Consider the following 20,055-nt stretch of genomic DNA (forward strand, 5'->3'; position numbering starts at 1 on the left):
GGGAGTCTTCTCTTCTCATGAGGTGGCCAAAGTACTGGAGTCTCAGCTTCAGGATCTGTCCTTCCAGTGAGCACTCAGGGCTGATTTCCTTCAGAATGGGTAGGTTTGATCTTATTGCAGCCCATGGGACTCTCAAGAGTCTCCTCCAGTGCCATAATTCAAAAGCATCAATTCTTCGGCGATCAGCCTTCTTTATGGTCCAGCTCTCACTTCCATACATCACTACTGGGAAAACTATAGCTTTAACTGATCACTGCCTTGCTGTGGCAAAGGGGCTTGAATAACTCAGAGAAGCTATGAGCTATGCCGTGCAGTTTAAATCCTGGAAAGGCATAATCCCTGTGGGTATCTGGAAGATAGATCGCCTTACCTGTTTTGGATGGGGTTGCACTCCTTCTAAAGGAACGGGGTGCTCTTTGATCCATCATTATTGTTGGAGGCCCTGGTGAGCTCAGTGATCAGGCCTGCCTGCTACAAGCTCCAGCTACAGCAGTTCCTGGACTAGGATAACCTGGCCACCAATGTTTCAGCCATTGGTAACTCCAATATACGATTTCTGCAATGTTCTCCCTGCTTTTAATGTTGGCCCAGAAGCTGCAGTTGGCACAGGATGATGCAGGTAATCTGTTGACTGGAGGAGCCAACCAACTTTGCATGGCACAACCGATGAAGGAGCTGCAGCCCACCTTTTCAGTGTGGTGTAGTGGTTAAGAGCAGTGGACTCATAATCTGGTGAACCGGGTTCGATTCCCTGCTCCTCCACATGCAGTTGCTGGGTGACCTTGGGCTAGTCACACTTCTCTGAAGTCTCTCAGCCTCACTCACCTCACAGTGTTTGCTGTGGGGGAGGAAGGGAAAGGAGAATGTTAGCCACTTTGAGACTCCTTAGGGTAGTGATAAAGCAGGATATCAAATCCAAACTCTTCTTCTTCTTCTTTCCACTGGTGGTAAGAGCCCCATTGTCTCCCCTATGGTGCATTACCTAAGGACCGCAGCCAGCACAGCTGCTGGTTGCTCTGGCTTAACAATGGACATTGTGTGCATTTTATGTGTATCTTAATGATCACAAGTCTTGGGGTCGTGGAGAACGTTTGTATGAACTTAACGGTGCTTAGCTTAGTTTTTTTTAGCTTCTCTTCTGTTAATGCTGTTAGTATTATTTTAGATTATAAACGCCGTATTGATATGCTAACCATATAATATGGATTTTGCTGTAATGGTGATGTTCAGCTTATTTTTCAGCTGCTGTTTTGTTAACAACATTTAGTTGTGATTATTTTTTGTTGCTGTTTGGTTAATAGTGTCATATAGGTGGTTTCATTTTAAATTGTAATTGTTTCATTGATTATTTGTTCATTATTTCATACAATTCACGCTGCATCTGCAAGGGCACAAGGAGAAGGGGACGACAGAGGACGAGATGCTTGGATAGTGTTCTCGAAACTTCCAGCATGAGTTTGACCAAACTGTGGGAGGGTTTTGCACCAAAAGTGGTTGCTGCTTGTAGTTATTTAATTGCAGTGTTTCATCAGCTGGTGTCTTGAGCAGCAACCTCTGGAAACTAAGGGCTAAAAACCGGTGCTGCTCCCCTAAATTATCTGGTCGCATTTAACTTTGTATTTCAGCTGGTTGACTAAAATCCCTTATTTTGGCTGCTGATCCCTTATTTTCGAGGCTGCTGGTCCCATATTTTTAAATCTGTCAGCTGACAGCTATGCTTTGGGATTCATTTGTACGAAAAACGGCACAGAAATACAATAAACCAAACCAAACCCAGCGAGACATCTGCAGGGCCGCCGGCTTCCCCCCTCCGGCCCCTGCTCCAACAAGGATAAGAAAGAGAAAAACATCACGATCTTTCATGAGGACTAGCCTCGTCCCCTCGCCCTGCCCAATAATAAACGCAGCTCCCGAAACCCGACGCCCTTTAGGACCCGGGCGGCTCCGTTGGGCAAGAGGGAGGAAGAGGCGGCGCCGAGGGAGAAAAAAAAGCGCTTTTGCGGCCGGGCGGAAGGAGGCGACGGGGCGGCGCCAGGCAGACAATAGGGAAGCGCGGCAGCCAATGGGCTGGTCGGCGGGACCGCCTCGAGTATTTGCATAGCGGCGCGCCGCGGCCAATGGCCTTGCGAGCCGCCTGGGCGAGCGCCCTCTCGCTGGGCAGCGCGGAGAGAGCTCCACCCGGCCGGGCTTGGGGCGGCCGCGACGGCTGCCCGGGCGGCCGCTGGTGGCAGCAGCAGCAGCAGCGAGCGGAGAGAATGGCTGCGGCTGCGTGCGGTTCGTCCGCGGACCGGGAGCCCCCGGAGCCTCCTCCTCAACCGCCCGGGGAGCCCGCGCCGCCTCCGCCGGCGAGGAAGCGCGGCGGGGATTCTCGCCGGCGGCAGGCCGCCCTCTTCTTCCTCAACAACATCTCCCTGGACGGGCGGCCGCCGTGCCTGGCCCCGGGCAAGACGCCGCTGCAGTCTCCGCAGCAGCAGCAGCCGCCTCCGCCGCGCCCGCCGCCCTCGTCCTCCGCCGCGGCCCCCGGGGAGCGGCCCGACGACGATGCTTTGCCCGCCTCCAGGCTCCTGCTCGCCACCCCGCCGGGGCTGCTGCTGCCCGCCGCCGCCGCCGCCGAGCTGGACCCTTCCCGCGGGCTGGGCGCCGCCGCCGCCGCCCTCCTGCCCCAGCTCCTGCTGGGCAGCCCGCTCTGCCCCGTGGTGCCCGCCCCGGCCGTCGCAGCCGCAGGGGTCTTGGCAAAGCCGGGCGTCGCCCCTGCGGGGCTGCTGAGCCCCACCCAGAGCATCGCCGCCGCCGGAGGAGGGATCCCCTTGGAAGTGCAGAGGCAAAGGTGAGGAGGGCCCCGAGGGGGGGGGGGAGGTGTGTCTCGGATTCCTGGGTCCTTTTGGGAAAAAGCGGGGTGGGAGGGGGAGTTCGGGCAGGTGCCTGCGTTTGACCAGTTTCCGGATCTAAATGCACATGTATACATGTGTCCAATCTTCAGTCTTCTTGCGCTGCGCAAACGCTTTCCCTCTTTACGTCGGGTTTTGTCTCCGAAGGCAATCGGTTCCTCTTACACCTATTCAGAGTCGCCCCTTTCTTCCTTGTTCCCCACGCCCACCTGTCCGTTTTATTGGATTGCTGGGCAGATATAATCGGTCCCTTGCAGGCTGGAGATCCTGTCGTCGGTGTGTGTTTTTATTGTTTTGTTTTATAGCTAGCTAAAGGCTGCCCCAGCGGCGTCATTTGTAAACGCTGCAATAAACAAACGCGCACGAAGGGGTTAAAAAGGCCCGCCTGCTTTTATATGGTTGACTTTTTCTTTATGGAAGAAGAGCCGTCCTAAGACTACAGCCATAACTTACCTGGCCGGACTTTCCCCCTTTTTTTTAGTCCATGTAGCTCAATATTGTCGACACAGGCTGGCAGCAGCTCTCCAGCGTTTCATGCAGGGTTCACGCGCAGCCCCTTCCCTCCCGGCTCCAAGGACTGAACGAGAGACAAAACAGATCTTCTATCACTGAGCTAGGGCCCTTTTCCATTGCAGGCTTCAATGTGGTGTATTTGTGAGTAAACATCCAAACAGCTGCATTGTAAATGGTGCTTACTCTGAAGCAAGTCTGTGCAGGATTGCAGACTTGCTCCAACAAGTCTCTTTATCTTAAGTGTATAAAGGATGAGAGAGTCTTTCTGGCATCTTTACTTTTGATGTGGATTCTTCTCTTTCCTTTCCCTGCCCCCCAGAAGCATTTGGTCTTAGATGCTAATAAGGTATCTAATAGACTAATAGGGTTTATGAGGCTTATCTGGGGACGGGGTTGCTGCTATTGTTGATGTTATTTTATTCTATCATTATTTTGGTTCTTAGGAATTATGTGGAAATGTTCAGTTTGGCTGCTTACTTTCTGATGTCTTGTTTCATGTTTATGACTAGTATTATTAGGCTTGTGAGTTTTTTAAATATGTTGTTTTAATATGCTGCCTTGAGAAAGGTTTTAACTTTGGCATACAAATAAAGTGATTCATGATAAACTTACATGCCTATGTCTTACAACATTTTAATGTCTTAACATAAGTCCATGTTTTGCCGGGAGCTATACTTTTGCTTCCCACAAACCCTAGGGAATATCTCCCGCTCTGCTTATGGGCCTCACTGCCCTATGGAGAGGTTTGGTGATGAGCCCAAATTAACACCGTACTTCTTTCCCTTTCATATTATGAGAGTCTAAGTAACTTCTCCTGGGATTCATAACTCGACTGTGCTTTGAGGATGCTCTTGAGAATTCCACTAGTGGAATTCAGGTTCTGCGTTGACCTTATGGGACTTAGCAAAAAGGTGGCATGAGCTGTGCCTTTGTTTTGCTAGGTCTATTGGGGATGCTATTTAATTTGCTGCTCAAAAAATCAGCTGCTCAAGGGTCCTTAAAATTATTGTGCGTATGTTGAGAGGAAAAGCAGATTTTACCAAAGGGCATGTAGGGTTGTGCTTGGGTGTTCGAGGAATGGTGCACAGTGGTGACCCAAGCCCTGTGTTGTGCTTAGAGAAGAGTCAAGTGGTTTTAGCTCTTTTGAGTTTATAATGCCCCATTCGAAGATTCAGGAGTAGTCTTCCCTCAGGCCATCCTTCCAGAAGCCCAACTTTCTTCTGGACCCCTCTCCCACCTCGGATTTTCCCTGTGTGTTGTCTGGCCACACAGAAACGACATTACAGAGGGGGGGGTACCTTACAGCACTACAATTCTATGACTCCCAAACCGACAGTCATTCATGGCAGCCTGCAGGAGCCGCTGAAGGCTCTTAGACAACAGTAAATAAATTTAGCAGCAGCATCTCTGTAGGAAGAAACATATTAAGAGAGTAAATAAAGATAGGGTGCTGATTCCCTTGCAGTATATTATATGCCACTTTTTTGACCCAAAGTCCACACACACACACCCCTGAAAGGAGTGAACAGCCTATTAAAAACCATAAAATATATATTAGGGGATGCAACAGAATGTCATAAATCCATCAGATAGCAAAACAATACAAGGCAGCGATATCCTAACATAAAGGATGCTCCCTCCAACCAGATATCTACCTCTTAGGGGCTAGAAACCTGAGCAGGCGATAAGAAATGCTATGTTTTGTTTTACAGCAAGCTTCGCACAACTAAGGAGCCTCTCATCACACACATATAAGCCATTTCAACTTTTCATGGCAAACAAGTGAAAATGTCAAAGAACACCCCCCACCACCACCAAATCCCCTAACAACTAGGAATAATTACAGTATTAATAAATGTTGAGCAATAGCAAAAGGCCATGAGAGTCGGACTGTTCCATTTACAACAGAAATATTTTGCTTTTAATGTTTATTACTACATGAAGCTTTTTGGCAATGGCCTGGGAGAATGAATGGCCCAAAGGGGTTATTGAGATGCAGTTGCCCTGAGCGACTTGGGACACAAGATGCAAATGGGATGCGATCAGTTCAAGCCAGTATTTGCTGTCTGTCCATGTCAATATAGGAAGGCAAGGCAAGAGAGGCTTATTAAAAAGCTAACTATTATTATTTTGTCATGGCCTGCACACTACCAAACATGCCATATAATCAAGAACATAAATAAGTATATGCGTATTGTGGTGTCATCTGATAACAATGGGATCCTTAGATTCCGGTCCTCGTGCTTCACAGTGACGCGTGAATGCAACTCTCATTCAGGTGTTGGCCATCCCTGAAATTCTTGTCTTGCCACATTTAATTTGCATGACATTGAGTCTCCTGGAGTACCTGGAGGATGTGTCCGTGACCCGTATGCAGGGTCCAGGAGGAAGCAGGAAGGAAATGTGTAGAGCTGGTCAGAATAGTGTCGTTTTGATTACCCAGCGTTCAGGAGCTTAAATCCATCACGCTTGCTGAGTGTGGCCTGGTGTGGTACTCCATAAATCAGGGGTGGGGATGATCTGTCTCCCAGTTGTTGTGGAATTCCTGTCGTCGGTGACCATTGACCATGTAGGATGAAGTCAAGAGACCTTCAAGGAGAACCATAGATGGCCTTCCACCAAGTTTCTGAGAGTACCTGCATTTGAGTCTTCTAAAGACCCTCACTTTTGCCATCAATATGTTTTTCTCTAGGTTCACTGTTAACTGCTTTTAACACATTAATAACTTGCATATTTTACTCATCGGTTGACCAGTTAGGATTGGGAGAAGGGGTTGTTATCTGTAGTTTAATCCACCAAATGGCAGCCCTGGGAGAGCAGAGCAAACTTCTCTTATTGTGCTTTTCTAACCTGGGCACAATGCGTTCCCGGTAGGCCTGTAAATTCCTTGATCCGGCCTGTAAATTACCCTGCCCAGACAAAAACTATTTCCCTTGTATGTTTGTGTTGCTTCACTGCCCTGTCTTTGTTTGTTTGCCCTGGCTCTTCGGTTATAATAGGCTTGTTGTGCGCTGTCGAGCTTTGAGGGTGAGCCTCCGGAGAAGAGGAACGCCAAGTGTTTTGCAGGGAAGAATTAAGAATTGCTGCTTTTAATGAAAGTCAGGCTGTCGGGTTCAGAAATTTCCAGCCTGAGCCTGTGGCATCCCAGAGCTCATGTTTACCAAAAGCATAATTATTTCTGTTCTGCTTGCAAAACTGATGTTGCTGACTAACCTCTCCGCTAGCACCTCAGTTGGTTTTATTTTATTTTTAAGCAAGGATCATTACATGCCAGTGGCACCTTAGCCATGCTCCCCTTCCCTGGATATATGTTCAGCTTCAGGTCATGCCCCCCCTGGCCTCCAAGCATTGGGTAGACTGTAGCAAAGGGTAATGTGCGCATAAAATCTCTGTCTACCATTAGGAACTCTGTAACCAGTTGTGCTTCCACGCTCTCCAGAATGTGGAGGCTGGGCACGAGGCAAGTGAGAAAGGTCAGAACTCGGTGGTGCAGCACATTCTTTGTGTGCAAAAGATCCCGGGTCCAATCACCAACATCTACAGAAAGGGCTGGAAAAAGACTCCACTCTGAACCCCCGGAAAGCTGCTACCAGTCAGATCTGACAGTACTGAGCTAGGTGGGTCAGTGGTGTGGCTTGGAATAATGGAGCTTCCCACATACCATCGGTTGAGATTCTTCTCCCTACTGTGTGTTTTCTGAGCCAGGGTGTGAGAAAATGGCTCCAAAGAAGCAGGGTTTGGGCTAACATGGAGAGCGTACTGGATTTTTCAACTTTCAGCTTCCAAAAATGAGGGGTGGTAAAAGGTTGTAGCATGGCTTGGGAATTCAAAGGATATTTTTGTTAAATTAATATAATTTAGTTTTGCTTGGTAAGTGAAATGTGTGTGAAATTGCATAGAAATAATGAAAAATGATTGCCAAGTACTGGCAGTTATATTGTATGTTACTATTATTGCTTATTATTATTATTGTTGTTGTTGTTATTTAGCATTACCTGACGTTTTCAGAAGGTAAAATTAAAATGCTTTGGTTTTCCAAAAGCATGTCATGTGCTTCTCCATCAAACAAAGACTTAGTGAGCCAAAAGTTGTCCAATCACAAAAATAATAGCAGATTTGAATTTCTCACACCCCAAAACATATTTATAAAACCCCTCACTGAAGAAATTTGGAACAATTAAGTCGCACCCCCTAAAAGGACATGCCCTAGGCTAACAGTGTGGCAGGGTTCGCAGCACATTGATACTGATCTTCCACAGTTGGAGGCAGCATGCACTTGTGGGATTCTCAAGTGGGGAGAGCTCAGTCTTGCTTGCATGCGTCCCATGGGCCTATGGTGAGCCACTGTGAGAACCGGATTCTGGAGCAGATATTTGTTTGTCCTGTCACAGAGTTCCTCTTCTGATATTCTTACATCCATAGATGGCACCTTCTTCTCTGAGCTGGCGTAAGCCCTGCACAGTTGTGTGTGTGCGTACTGCAATTCTTGTTAGCACTCAGATGGAACAAAACAAGCTCTTGGGAAGAGGAATTCAGTTTCCTGAATACCAACCTTTTATTATTTTGCAAAGAGTAGGCTTCTCGCAGCTGCAGTGATATGCCTGAGAACTGTGTGGGCAATCGTTCTCTCAGAGCCCAGAGCGATGGCCAAATAAGATTTCCGCGGTTTGAGGAGGAGTAGCCAATGCCCTGCATCTTTCCCTTCACTTCTTTAGGGCAAGCAGAATAAATGATACAAGCAAAAACATTGAAATGAATCAGAGTTGCTTTGTGGAGTGAGAGGGGAGCACATACACCATCTAGCAAACACCCTTTCTCAAGGCGGGAAATTTGGAGCCTGAGCATCCTCAACAGAGGCTATCCAGCCTCTGCTTCAAAATCTTTCGCTGCAGGTGAAGCCACCACCGCTGTAGTGACCTGGATCCGTGGTTGAACAGCCCTTGGAGTTAAGAAGTTTCTCCTAGTGTTCATCCAAAATCCATTCTCCTGTTATATAAACCTGTTAGTTCTAGTACAGTGGCATGACTTGTTTATCTGCCCCTTGCTTGGTCCAGCTATTGGTTGGTTTGTCTGATTGGAATTATTTGTCGTCGTGGCATTAGTAATTCCTTCTTCAGGAACAACCACCCATCGCAGTCTCCTTTCCCTGTTTATCTAGCCATTGAATCCTCCCTTGCATTACTTGGGGAAGGGTTCTGTTGCATAGGTTGTACATAATATTGGACTGCCTGAGTAGGGAACACAAAGCGGTTTTTGTTTTTTTTAATATTTATTAAAGATTTTCTTAATACAATAAAGAAGAAAAAACAAAAGAACAACAAAAAAGAAAAAGCACTTACACCTTATAATAACCATATTTTCTTCGCTTTTTGGACTTCCTCACATCTCTCGTTCCTGCGTTCCTGGTTTATAAAACTTTAACCAGCAATTTATCACCTTGTTTCAATTCTTATTTTATAATTTTCCAATATTGTGTCCCTAACTTTAGATACTTTTATCCAAACCTTAAATACTTAATTTAGACATAATATTTATCCAAAATTTATCTTTTCTTAAATTTCACTTGTCTTCATATTCTTTTCAACTAACTTAGTGGTGCCATTTTATTTACAAAGCGTTTTTTTTTAAGCATCGAGTGCTAAAAATGCAACGGTGGTGATGTTGCCTTAGACATTTTGGCATCGCAGTTAGTTCATTGGTACGAGGGTGCACCCTTCTTCCCCCCCCCCCCTTGGCTCCCTTGCAAAGCCTTTTCCTCTGTGACCTCTTCCTGCAGTCCTCTTGTGATCAGCGTTTGAAATTTGCCAGGCGCATTTTGCACCTGGCTATCGTTCACTTGTGACTACGTGAAGATGCCCAGGCGCCAGGATGCATGCTTGGGGATCCTTGGATCTTGCCTGCTTTCACACACTAACAACACATCCTGTTATATTTTATCTGCACAATCAGCACAAATTTCAGGAACCAAAAAGTTGTATTGAAAAATATGGCTTTCAAGCCCCCTGGCCCCCAATTGGCAATGACACATTCCGTTTTGGCGACTGTAACCCTGGTTTAAAGAGCCATTTGGTGCCTAGCTTATATATCTGAGTTTCTAACACTGGGTGTGATTCCCTTTCAACCCTGGCATAAACAGGATTAAAGTTCCAGGCTTCCCGTTGTGACTGACGTATCAGTCGTCCGTCACTGAGAATGAGCCCAGAATTTCTGGAGAGCAACCCTTTGGCTCAGCCTGTATAAGGAAGCCAGGTGCTTTGGTGACCCCTCTTGCAGATCTAGAACAACCCCGTCCTAAAATATACAGGCTGCAGCAGCATTCAGGCTCTGCCTGCATCATATAAATCATAATTCAGCCTCTTCTTGTGCCAAGCCACATTCAAAAGGAGCTGTCACAGCATGGTTGCTGCGCAATGTCCTTGCCGTGACCCTTTGAACAAGCTTCTCTTTCTTGCCAGATCTCCTTCCAGTTTGCCAGATGTACGTAACTGGCAGAAAATGCAAAGCTGGAAGCTTGTCAGGTAAAGGCAGCAGGTGTGCCTCCTGTCTGTATTGTGGATTGTGCTTCCCTGGTGTTGCTTAAACAACCAGATGCAGCCCTTAAAGGCTCAGAACAGAGAGAACTGCCCTACACCAGGATCAGACTGTTCCTCCGTTTAGTTCTGGGCTGTCTGTGCATCAATGGGCAGCAACTCTTAAGAGAATCCTTTCTCTTATCCTCCTAGCTGCAGATTGAAGCTGCAGTCTCGTTCCTGCCCATCCATTTGCTTTCATTAATGATATGCTGTAATGCAGCTACCCAGTGCCCTACATGTTAGCCCTAGGCAGCCTGGAACCGGGTAGGATAGAACACGGCCATTGTAGTAGTAGCTGGTGGGTTTTAGCCTCTAAGGAAGGGACCACCTTGGGACCGATTTTTTGCAAGCCCTTTCTTCTTAGTATGAGCTAGAATACAGCAGGTGGCGCTGTGGGTAAAACCTCAGCGCCTAGGACTTGCCGATCGCATAGTCGGCAGTTCAAATCCCCGCGGCGGGGTGAGCTCCCGTCGTTCAGTCCCAGCTCCTTCCCACCTAGCAGTTCGAAAGCACCCTTAAAAGTGCAAGTAGATAAATAGGTACCGCTTTATAGCGGGAAGGTAAACGGCGTTTCCGTGTGCTGCGCTGGTGCTGGCTCGCCAGAGCAGCTTCGTCACGCTGGCCACGTGACCCGGAAGTGTCTTTGGAGCGCTGGCTCCCGGCCTCTATAGTGAGATGAGCGCACAACCCTAGAGTCTGTCAAGACTGGCCCGTACGGGCAGGGGTACCTTTACCTTTACCCTTAGCTGAGATTTCTTCCAGGAACATTAATCAAGGGAGCAGGTGGCCTCTCTCATTGGCTTGCATTCCTTACAGTTTCTCCATCCTCTGGAAGCAATGGAAGGAGCAAAGTGGCATTGCTAGGTAAACATCCTGTAAGCCAGTGTGGTGTAGTGGTTAAGAGCAGTGGACTCGTAATCTGGTGAACCGGGTTCGATTCCCCGCTCCTCCACATGCAGCTGCTGGGTGACCTTCGGCTAGTCACACTTCTCTGAAGTCTCTCAGCCTCACTCACCTCACAGAGTGTTTGTTGTGGGGGAGGAAGGGAAAGGAGATTGTTTGCCCCTTTGAGACTCCTTCGAGTAGTGATAAAGCAGGATATCAAATCCAAACTCTTCTTCTTCTCTTCTTCCCGTAATATCATCCCTTTCTGGTGCTAGGGAAGACAGAGAATCATATGAAGCTGCCTTTATATCAAGTCAGCCCACCTAGCTCAGTATAGCCTACACTGACTGCCAGCAGCTGCCCAGGGTTTCAGGAAAGCAGCCCATCCCTACCTGGCAATGCCAAGGATTGAACCTGGGACCTTCGATGTGCAATGCAGATTCTGTACCACTGAGCCACAGCCCTGTCCCAGAGAAGGCTACAAGACCTCCTCTCCCATGCATAGTAAATATCACAGGAAGGAACATGGGCACAGGAAGTACATGAGGAACGTGGAAAAACGCCTGCCCAACCCCACTGCCTGTGCTGTGATTGGGTCTTGGAAACCTTGTTGTCGACCCTGTCCCTGAATTCCATGGTGCAGCAGACCATAATTCCAGCTGTGTGATCCAGGGTGATTGAAGTGTGGTGGAGGTCAATTTGTGCCTCATTAATGAGCAGCTGACAGCAAAGTTTTTGCAATTGCAAAAGAGCCTGCTCTCCAGCTGAGGCTTGGAGGTGGTCTTGCCCTTCTGGGGCAAGCCAGCTAAGTTTAGACTGAAAGGTCTTTGGGGCAGGTGAACTTTGCTGGCTTTGTGGTGCTGATGTGTATCCCTGGAAGTGCAAGCAAGATGCAGTGTGGGAAACTTCACATCATTTATATCTGTGCCCCTTTAGGGGGTGGAGAGAGGAGCTGGAGAATATCTGCTCAGTATCAAATAAAGAAAAGAGCATTAAAACCTTGTCCCTGCAGGCTTCAAAATTAATGACTTGTAGGGCTGACATGATATTGACTCAGGCTGTTCTTACATAATAGGTCAGGGTAGCTTTATTTAGTATGTGGTGTTTGACTCTCTCTTCTTCTTTTTTGGGTGTCTTTTGAGAGCAAATATTCGGAACTCAAATGGCATGTTGACATTTCAAGAGGATCAGTTACACAATTAGGAAAGGGTACAGCAAAGCCGTAATTAGGAATTGCACTTTTGAAACAGAATCTAAAAGCCGTTCTTCCTAAGGAGGGCAGATCAGTTGGCTTCAGCATTTCTTTGGCAGGAGTTTTCTTGGAGCACAATCGCAGCAGTGAGCGAAAAAGATAATAGTAGTATTTTTAGTCTTTTTGAGACATGGGGTGCCTTTATCTGGTTAGAAAAAGCCAAACCACAAAGCAAAGGAAGAGAAAAGGGGCAGGTTGTAACTAGGACCAAGCATCTGTTCTAAATGCTAAAAGATGAGGATGTGTGCAAGAAAACTCTTATTTAGTACATATCTACCTTGTAAGCTCAGTGGGGCAGGGACTTGTATGCTGCTTTGTTACTCCATTAGTGGGCCTTGGTGCCCCAAATTTCAGCAGTGCTCTGTGCGGCTCCAAAATCTGGCATCCCAAACCACCTCTCACCTTCCACTGGACAGAATAGGTAATATATAGGTAATACATATTCAACTCTGTTTGGCCCAGTTATCAATCTGAAAGCATTGTTCATTTTCCTGTTTTGTGGCCGCCTCTGCACAGGCCCCTTTCTGGTTATCCTTATGCAGTTATGCTGTCAATATACCTCGGAAGAAAAACATTTCATAGGAGAGGCAAAGTGAATGCCCAACCCTGGATCTTTTCAAAGCCCTCGGGGTTTTCGCTTAGCCATTCTCACGTATTCCTTTCATGGGATGCTACTGGAAGTGTGCAGGTAGACTTGGGATGCTGCTGGGAGGGGGAAAGGTGGGGTTTTGCGTTAGGGGAGCAAGCGAGCAAGCTGTGTGGATCTAAACAGAAACCAAAAGTGTTTGAGCCCCACCACATTGGGCGAATGTTTCCTGCATTGCAGGGGGTTGGGCTAGAATGCTGGATGGTCCTCACAGTCCCTTCCAACTCTTATGATTCTACAGAGTTCAAAAGAGCCACTGGCCAGGTCACACCTTGCAGAATGCATTGATAATCCAAGGCTTGTATATGTGGACTTTGTGCACACCATACATTCAAAGCGCATTGCTTCTTCCATGGGAACTGAGTTTGTTAAGGACACTGGGAGTTGTAGCTCGGGGGGGGCACAGTTCTCAGGTTCCTTTGGCGGAAGCCATGTGCTTGAAGCTTAAAGCTCATGGCGTCTATGCAGGCTTCCCTGACACAGTTTTCCACGCTAATTGGGAAATGCCAATCTCACAGGTGAGAGATGGGACTCTGGGAGGGTTCCCCACTTCCTGTGTGAGACAAGAGCTACCTTTGAGAAAGGACTCTGCGTTTTCTTGTCTCTCCCCCCCATCTGTTTTTGTTTTTACCGTCATACCTTGGGTTATGAACGCTGTGGGTTGTGCGTTTTCGGGTTGGGGACCACGCCGAACCTAGAAGTACCGGAACGGGTTAGTTCTGGGTTTTGTGCATACGCAGAAGCGCCGAATCACGTCATGCACATGCGCAGATGCGGCACTTCAGGCTACGAACGCTGCGGGTTGCGAACGTGCCTTCCACACGGATCACGTTTGCGACCAGAGGTATGACTGTATTTGGATTAGTTCCTTTTATCTTGTTGTACCAGGAAAAAGCTTTAATAATAAGGAGGAAAAGATCACCTGCCTTAAGCCCTCCTGGCATGAAATGAGAACAGTGGGTTTGTCGCTGCACACCTTCCCATAGGCAGCATGCTTGCTATGATTGCCAAATAAAAGAACCCCTGACGTGCTCTGCCTTTTCTTCTCCTCTCACCACTCCTTTTTAAAATTAGCTTCCTTTTGAGGTTTTGATCCCTCTGCTTTCTGCTCCTGCTTTTGTGTCCCTTGGTTTTCTCAAAGGGAAAGGTGTGGAGAGAAGGGGGGAGCGCATTGCGGCAGGGCTAGATTTAAAATGAATTTTTGCAACTGGTCCAGGGGGGAAAAAGAGGCCAGATTCTCTCTGTGGCATCCAAGATAGCTGAAGGGCTTTGAAAATTTGACAGGTTATGAAAGCTCAGAGAAATGTGAGGAAGGCAAAGACATCTGCCTGACTACGCAGCTTTTGATTATGTTCTTCTGAAGTCCCAATGTGGCCTTGAAGGGGGTGGAGGGAGAGAGACGCATCTGGGTAAGCAAATAGATCAGCAGTAGCAGATGTAAATGGCTCTATATTTCAGCTTCCTGCTAGAAAGACACTGCCGTTTAGCATGTTTGAAAGGCCTTGACTGGTTTGGGGACCCTGGCTCTGAAGAGCAGGACACTCCGTTCCTTCAGAATAGAAATTGAGCTGGGAGGACCCATTAGGACAGTTGGTGGGTGGAAGGCCGATCCCCATCTATTGGTAGTTCAGCGGATGAATTGCAGCAGAATTGCAAAGGGTTTCTGACCCTTGGCTGTTCAGTCGCTGCAAAAAGCTTTCTACTGCTTACCTTCTAGGATACTCAAGGATGGGTTGGCGAAATGAAATCTGCTTCATAGAAGCAGGTGAAAAGATGGTGAGCAGGGTTCGAAATTAGCAGGGTTCCAGGTGCATTTTGCACCTGAAGGTTCTCCATTTGCAAGCACCTCAAGAAGTCTGGGTGCCATTTTTTGCGCCTGGCTGACACTCAAGGATTGCTGAAATGCATGTGCTTTGAAGCCTCAAACTATATGTTAAGGATAGACGAGATGTTAAGGAGTTTAATAATAAAGAGTGGAGTGTTTTGAAAACTGAAGTATGGTACCAAAATTTTTATTGTCAGCGCCAAATGAAACACGTATTAACAATTTCTGATAAAATTGTAATATTAACAAAGTGCCACTTACATGAATTGTATATTAATTCATGCTTACAAAAATGATAAATAAAAAGTGTTGCCGACCTCCCTCCCACCCCCAGTGGTGACTAGACATTCTGTTTTGGCGCCCACAACCCAGGTCCCAGAAGCCATTTGGCTCCTAGGTTTCCTATCCCAGTTTCTAACACAGACAGTAAGTTCAGTTCTCGAAACATAGCGCTTTGCTGCTTCTGCACGAATGAGGGAGTCCCTGTGTTAAAGAGTATGCAGTCTAGAAGCAAGACTGGAGAGAGAGAACAGAGGACTGGGTGAAAGAGCAACATGGGGTTGTTGTGAACAAATGAATGCAGTGGCACAGAGTTAGACTTTGCTGTGCTTCAAGTCTTTTGCGTCGCTTGCTTTTTTTGCAAGCGCATCATAGAAATTGGAGGGATTTGAAGGAGGGGAGAGGTGGCTTTCCATTGTAGGTGAAGAAGAAGAGAGCTTCATGCTGGCGGGGGCGACAATAAAAAGCTGTAACAGCAACGGCAAGCTTTATTGGGGATGCTGCAAGCAGTGCCCCCAGCTTAGTGCTCTGATTTTGTGTTGGCTGTCAGGTTGCTCACTGCTTAAAGTGTTGCTCAGTGCAGTTCTGCTACCCAACAGGGACAGGACTGGGAGTTGTAACATGTTTGATAGTGGAGATGACAGCAGATGCCTCCGGGCTAGAAATGTGAGTTCAGTTACCTGCGAAATGGCTGATTGCTGCACAATTCCAGAGGCTGTTGCATTGTGCCGTGGAAATAGGATCTCTGCCTCGCGGGGCGTGTGAGAAGGAAAAGGGACTTTTGTTTCCTACAGTGAGTCACAACTGTGCTACCAAAACTACCAAAATAGAAATGGCCGGATAATCCTTCATAGATTGTGTAACATCCAGGCGTAATTCAAGGGGTTGACTTTTGCCTCGAGAGGCCCAGTGGAATGAGCAACCTTCAGACCTCCAGATGTTGTTGATCTCCAGCTCCCATCCAGTGTTCGAAATTAGCCAGGTGCGTTTTGCTACTGGTGCATGTCCAATTGCGACTACATGGAGATTTCTGGGCACCAGGTTGGCGACCACAGTTTAAAAACATCTGCCTTGGTCCATGGCTGATTTCATTTCTGCTGTGTGTGTTTCTGCATCTTGCATACTGGGACCAGTGAATTTAGAGCAAGCTACAGATCAAGCAAGGGACGCGGGTGGCACTGTGCTCTAAACTACAGAGCCTGGGGCTTGCCGATCAGAAGGTTGGCAGTTTGAATCCCTGCGACGGGGTGAGCTCCTGTTGCTCGGTCCCTGCTCCTGCCAACCTAGCAGTTCGAAAGCATGTCAAAGTGCAAGTAGATAAATAGGTACTGCTCCGGCGGGAAGGTAAACGGTGTTTCCATGCGCTGCTCTGGTTCGCCAGAAGCGGCTTAGTCATGCTGGCCACGTGACCCGGAAGTTGTCTGCAGACGATCGCCGACTCCCTCGGCCTATAGAGCAAGATGCGCACACAACCCCAGAGTCGTCTGCGACTGGACCTAATGGTCAGGGGTACCAATACCTTTACAGATCAAGCAATGTAGTTGAGATCATAGAATTTAGTCCAACCCGATGGTGAATAGACATTCCATTTTGGCGACCACAACCTAGATTCAAGGTGCCATTTGGCAACTAGCTTATATACCTGAGTTTCTAATACTGTTCCCATCAGCCCCAGACAGCAAGAAGAGTGTTTGGGTATGATGGTAGTTGTGGTTCCTGTAACATCATAGCTGTTAGAGGCTAGGATTAAGCCAGTGTGGGATGACTCTTCATATAACTGGGTATTGTTGGGGTTGTCGCCTGATTAAGGAAACCTCATTTGATTTGATCTGATTCAATCTGCATATGAGCAAAACTGCCCTAGCAAGAAGCATTCTCTCTCTGTGACTATATAAAATTAACCGCTGCCAATCCATTATGCAGCTTTCGAATTGGTGTGCATTTTGGTGGTTTTGTGACCAGATTCCTGGGAATGGTGTGTGCTAGAAACTGAACACATCATACATATCTGTCCCTTGAACTCTGTAAATACTTTTGTTGCTGTTTCTTGACTTTAAACTGGCAGAGGAGCAGGCTCTGCTTCCTCAGTTCTGTAAAGGGGCCAACTGCATCCTTTTCAGAGCTGTCTGCACCATAATTCAGTGTCAGAACACATTCTGTGCATGCAGAAGTTTCTGTCCCTGACATCTCCAGGCAGCGCTGGAGAAGATTCCTCTTGGAGATCCACTCTCAAAGTAGACAGTACTGGGCTGAATGGAACAGTGGTCTGAAATCTTTAGAAGGCAGCTCCCTGCATACAACAGCAGCTTCTGCCACTCTAAATTACTGTGATGCTTGGTTTGGTCACTTAGCCAGCAGTATACCACATGTTGAAAAATCAGTCTTCAGTACTCGCTTCCAGGATCACCGCAATTGGAACTTGAGTGACCTCTTGGAGGTAAAATGATTGTGCTTTATAAGTCATCTGGGTGATGCCTGAGGGCCACAAATATCCTCCTTCCTTCTCTCAAATGAGTGGGAAGCTTGTAATGGACGGCCGTGAATGTGCTTTTATGTCTCAGACTAGAGATGGATATTTTTTTAAGCACTTTCCGGGGGTTTTCACAGCCCACTTCTTCTCAAAATGTCAAATATCTCCGCTTCCTGCCATGTGAAATAGGATGAAGTGTTTTTTAAGCTGTCATGATTTGTAAAGAACTCTGAAAGAGGCACAACTGCAATATTTGCTCAGAGCAAAATGCAAATGAAAAGGAGCCTACGTTTTGCCACTTCCCAGGTCCCATAATTTTGGAGGTGTTGATTTATGAGGTTTCCGCCTTTCTTACTCTGTAACAATTCAGGAATTGAGTTTTTCAATAATAATAATAATAATAATAATAATAATAATAATAATAAATCATAGGGATCAGTTGTAGCCTAGTTAGAGCTGATGAAGTGTAACAAAGGAAGCTGCCGTATACCAATCTTTCCCTATGATCTTTCCCTAGATGTTTATTCTGTTATTACTATTATTATTATTATTATTAGTCATTAAGTTTGTATACCACCCTTCATCTGAAGATCACAGGGCAGTTCACAGCAGAAAAATACAAAACAAGAACACAAAATATGTAATAAAACAAAAACAAACCAATATCCCTCTTCCAACAAACATTTAAAAGCCCATATAATGTTAATCAGCCCAAGGCCTGGGTATAGAGAAATGTTTTTGTCTGGCACCTAAAGATATATAATGAAGGCACCTGGCAAACGCCAAAATGGAATGTCTAGTTGCCACAGTTGTGAAGAATATTCTGTGTCATGAATGGTCCATGTCACCATTAAGGGGACTGTCCCTGGGTCAAGTGACTTTTTCTTTTCTAAGTTCTCAAAGTTCTCAGCCTAGCTTAAGGTTGTCATCTGAACTAGCCAGATGTTTAACAGATAATCAATCACAGTCAATCCCAACATTTGAAAAATAAGACTTTAGAACCATTTTTCCAAAAAAAAGAGGCAACTAGACATTCTATTCTGGCAATGGAAACCTTGGTTTAAGGAGCCATTTGGAACCTAGCTTATATATCTGAGTTTCTAATACTCCCTGCCAGATATGTAACAGGAAGGAGTTCAAAAGGGTGGGTATTGCTACCAAAGGCCTGATTCCTGCAGCATTGGGAGTGGACCTCCTGATGTGATGAAATCTGCGGGAGGCCGTCTCCTGTGGAGCACAGTGATCAGTTGCAGATATATGGGGGTGAGGAATTTTATTTTATATTATGCCAATATGGGTAAAGTAATCCTAGCCTAACTCACAGGGTGGCATTTGCAAAACCTTTTCAGTAAGATTGTAGTATGTAAAGCTCTTTGCACGCTGTAAAACACAACACAAATGCTAAGTACTATGATTTGGGGGCCAGCTGTTCAGAGAGAGAAATTCAGCATCCCACTGGGATGGTTTGAGCCCCTTTCCACGATCCTTGACAGTTCTCTGGCTCGCAGCCAAGACGTCCAGCCCTAAATCATGGCTCTACAATCACACATAGTTTAGGTGTAAGGAGGAGATCTGCCAGTAATCTGTAATAAGGCGGAACAGAGATAAAAATAACCTGTGTTTAATTGGGTGGTGACATTGGTACAATGACTCAGCTATCAAGGAAGTTTTTGAGAAGGGAGGCTATGTGCATCTGCTGCCGTGTAAAGCATATGAGATCCAAAGCAGCAATTTTAAAGGCTCTTTGGTGACGGTTGGTTCGAACTAGTCAAGATCATGTTGCAGGGAGGAGGATATTATTTTGCCTTTTGCTTTTAAAAGATCTTGCAGGTATGTTTCTGCGAGACTTGATTGTGGCACGTTTCATCTATAAGATGTTCATAACAGGAATGTGTTGATGATGGGCCATCTAAGACTACCTTCTGATTGCTGGGATTCTTGCAAAGAATACTGGACTAGCTAGATCAGCGGTTCTCAACCTGTGGGTCCCCAGATGTTGTTGGACTACAACTCCCATCAACCCTGAGCCTTCCTAGCTAGGGATGATGGGAGTTGTAGTTCAACAACATCTGGGGACCCACAGGTTGAGAAAGGCTGAGCTAGATGAAGGCCTGATCCTGCCAAGCACTTAACACATACTTGAGCAGAAGTGTATTCCCCTTCCTGCTCGGTACAGATTAGTTATGCCTTGGCTACTAAACTAAATGTGTCTTTTTCGTTAATTTAAAACACAGCGGTGAACTGCAGGCAGTGCATGATGATTGCACGACATAATTCCATAGCTCAGGGGCAGAGCATCGGTGTTGCACACAGAAAGTTCCAGGTTCGATCCCCCGGCATCTCCACATGCAGCACTGGCAATGACTGAGCTGGATAGGCCCATGGTCTGACTCAGGACAAGGCAAATCCCTGTCTTCCTTCTTTGGGTTGGCTGCAGCAGGGTCCTGGGTGCCCCTGTTGCCGCATGGGTGTCGTCAACCCACATCTGCTATTGTTGTTGCCTGCCCTCCAGCAGAGAGCAAAAACAAGTAAAAGAGGTGGTGGTAAAGATTCCTGCAGGATAAGACTTAATTTTAGAGTGGAGAGGAGGGGATGACATCACAAAAGGGATTATGTCCCTGGGAAAGAACTGCCTGTTCCAGTCTATGAAGTCGAAGTCCTTCTGTGACCTCCAGTGTGGCATTGTCCTTATGTCTCCACCCAACTATTTTTATTGCAACCTATC

At 46.7% G+C, this 20,055-nt stretch overlaps 1 protein-coding gene across 1 annotated transcript in view; it reads left to right on the forward strand.

The window, feature by feature from the left end:
- The first annotated feature begins 2,133 nt into the window (after positions 1 to 2,133).
- The window catches only part of CABLES2 (Cdk5 and Abl enzyme substrate 2), a 49,291-nt gene continuing 31,369 nt past the window's right edge, over positions 2,134 to 20,055 (forward strand). Inside the window, exon 1 of the mRNA XM_083744439.1 lies at positions 2,134 to 2,827. Coding sequence (XP_083600565.1) covers positions 2,256 to 2,827 — 572 coding nt within the window. The 5' untranslated portion in view covers positions 2,134 to 2,255. The remainder of the gene's footprint in view (positions 2,828 to 20,055) is intronic.

Source organism: Podarcis gaigeae (assembly GCF_964106915.1).
Source record: "Podarcis gaigeae genome assembly, chromosome: 6".
NCBI classification, from domain to species: Eukaryota; Metazoa; Chordata; class Lepidosauria; order Squamata; family Lacertidae; genus Podarcis; species Podarcis gaigeae.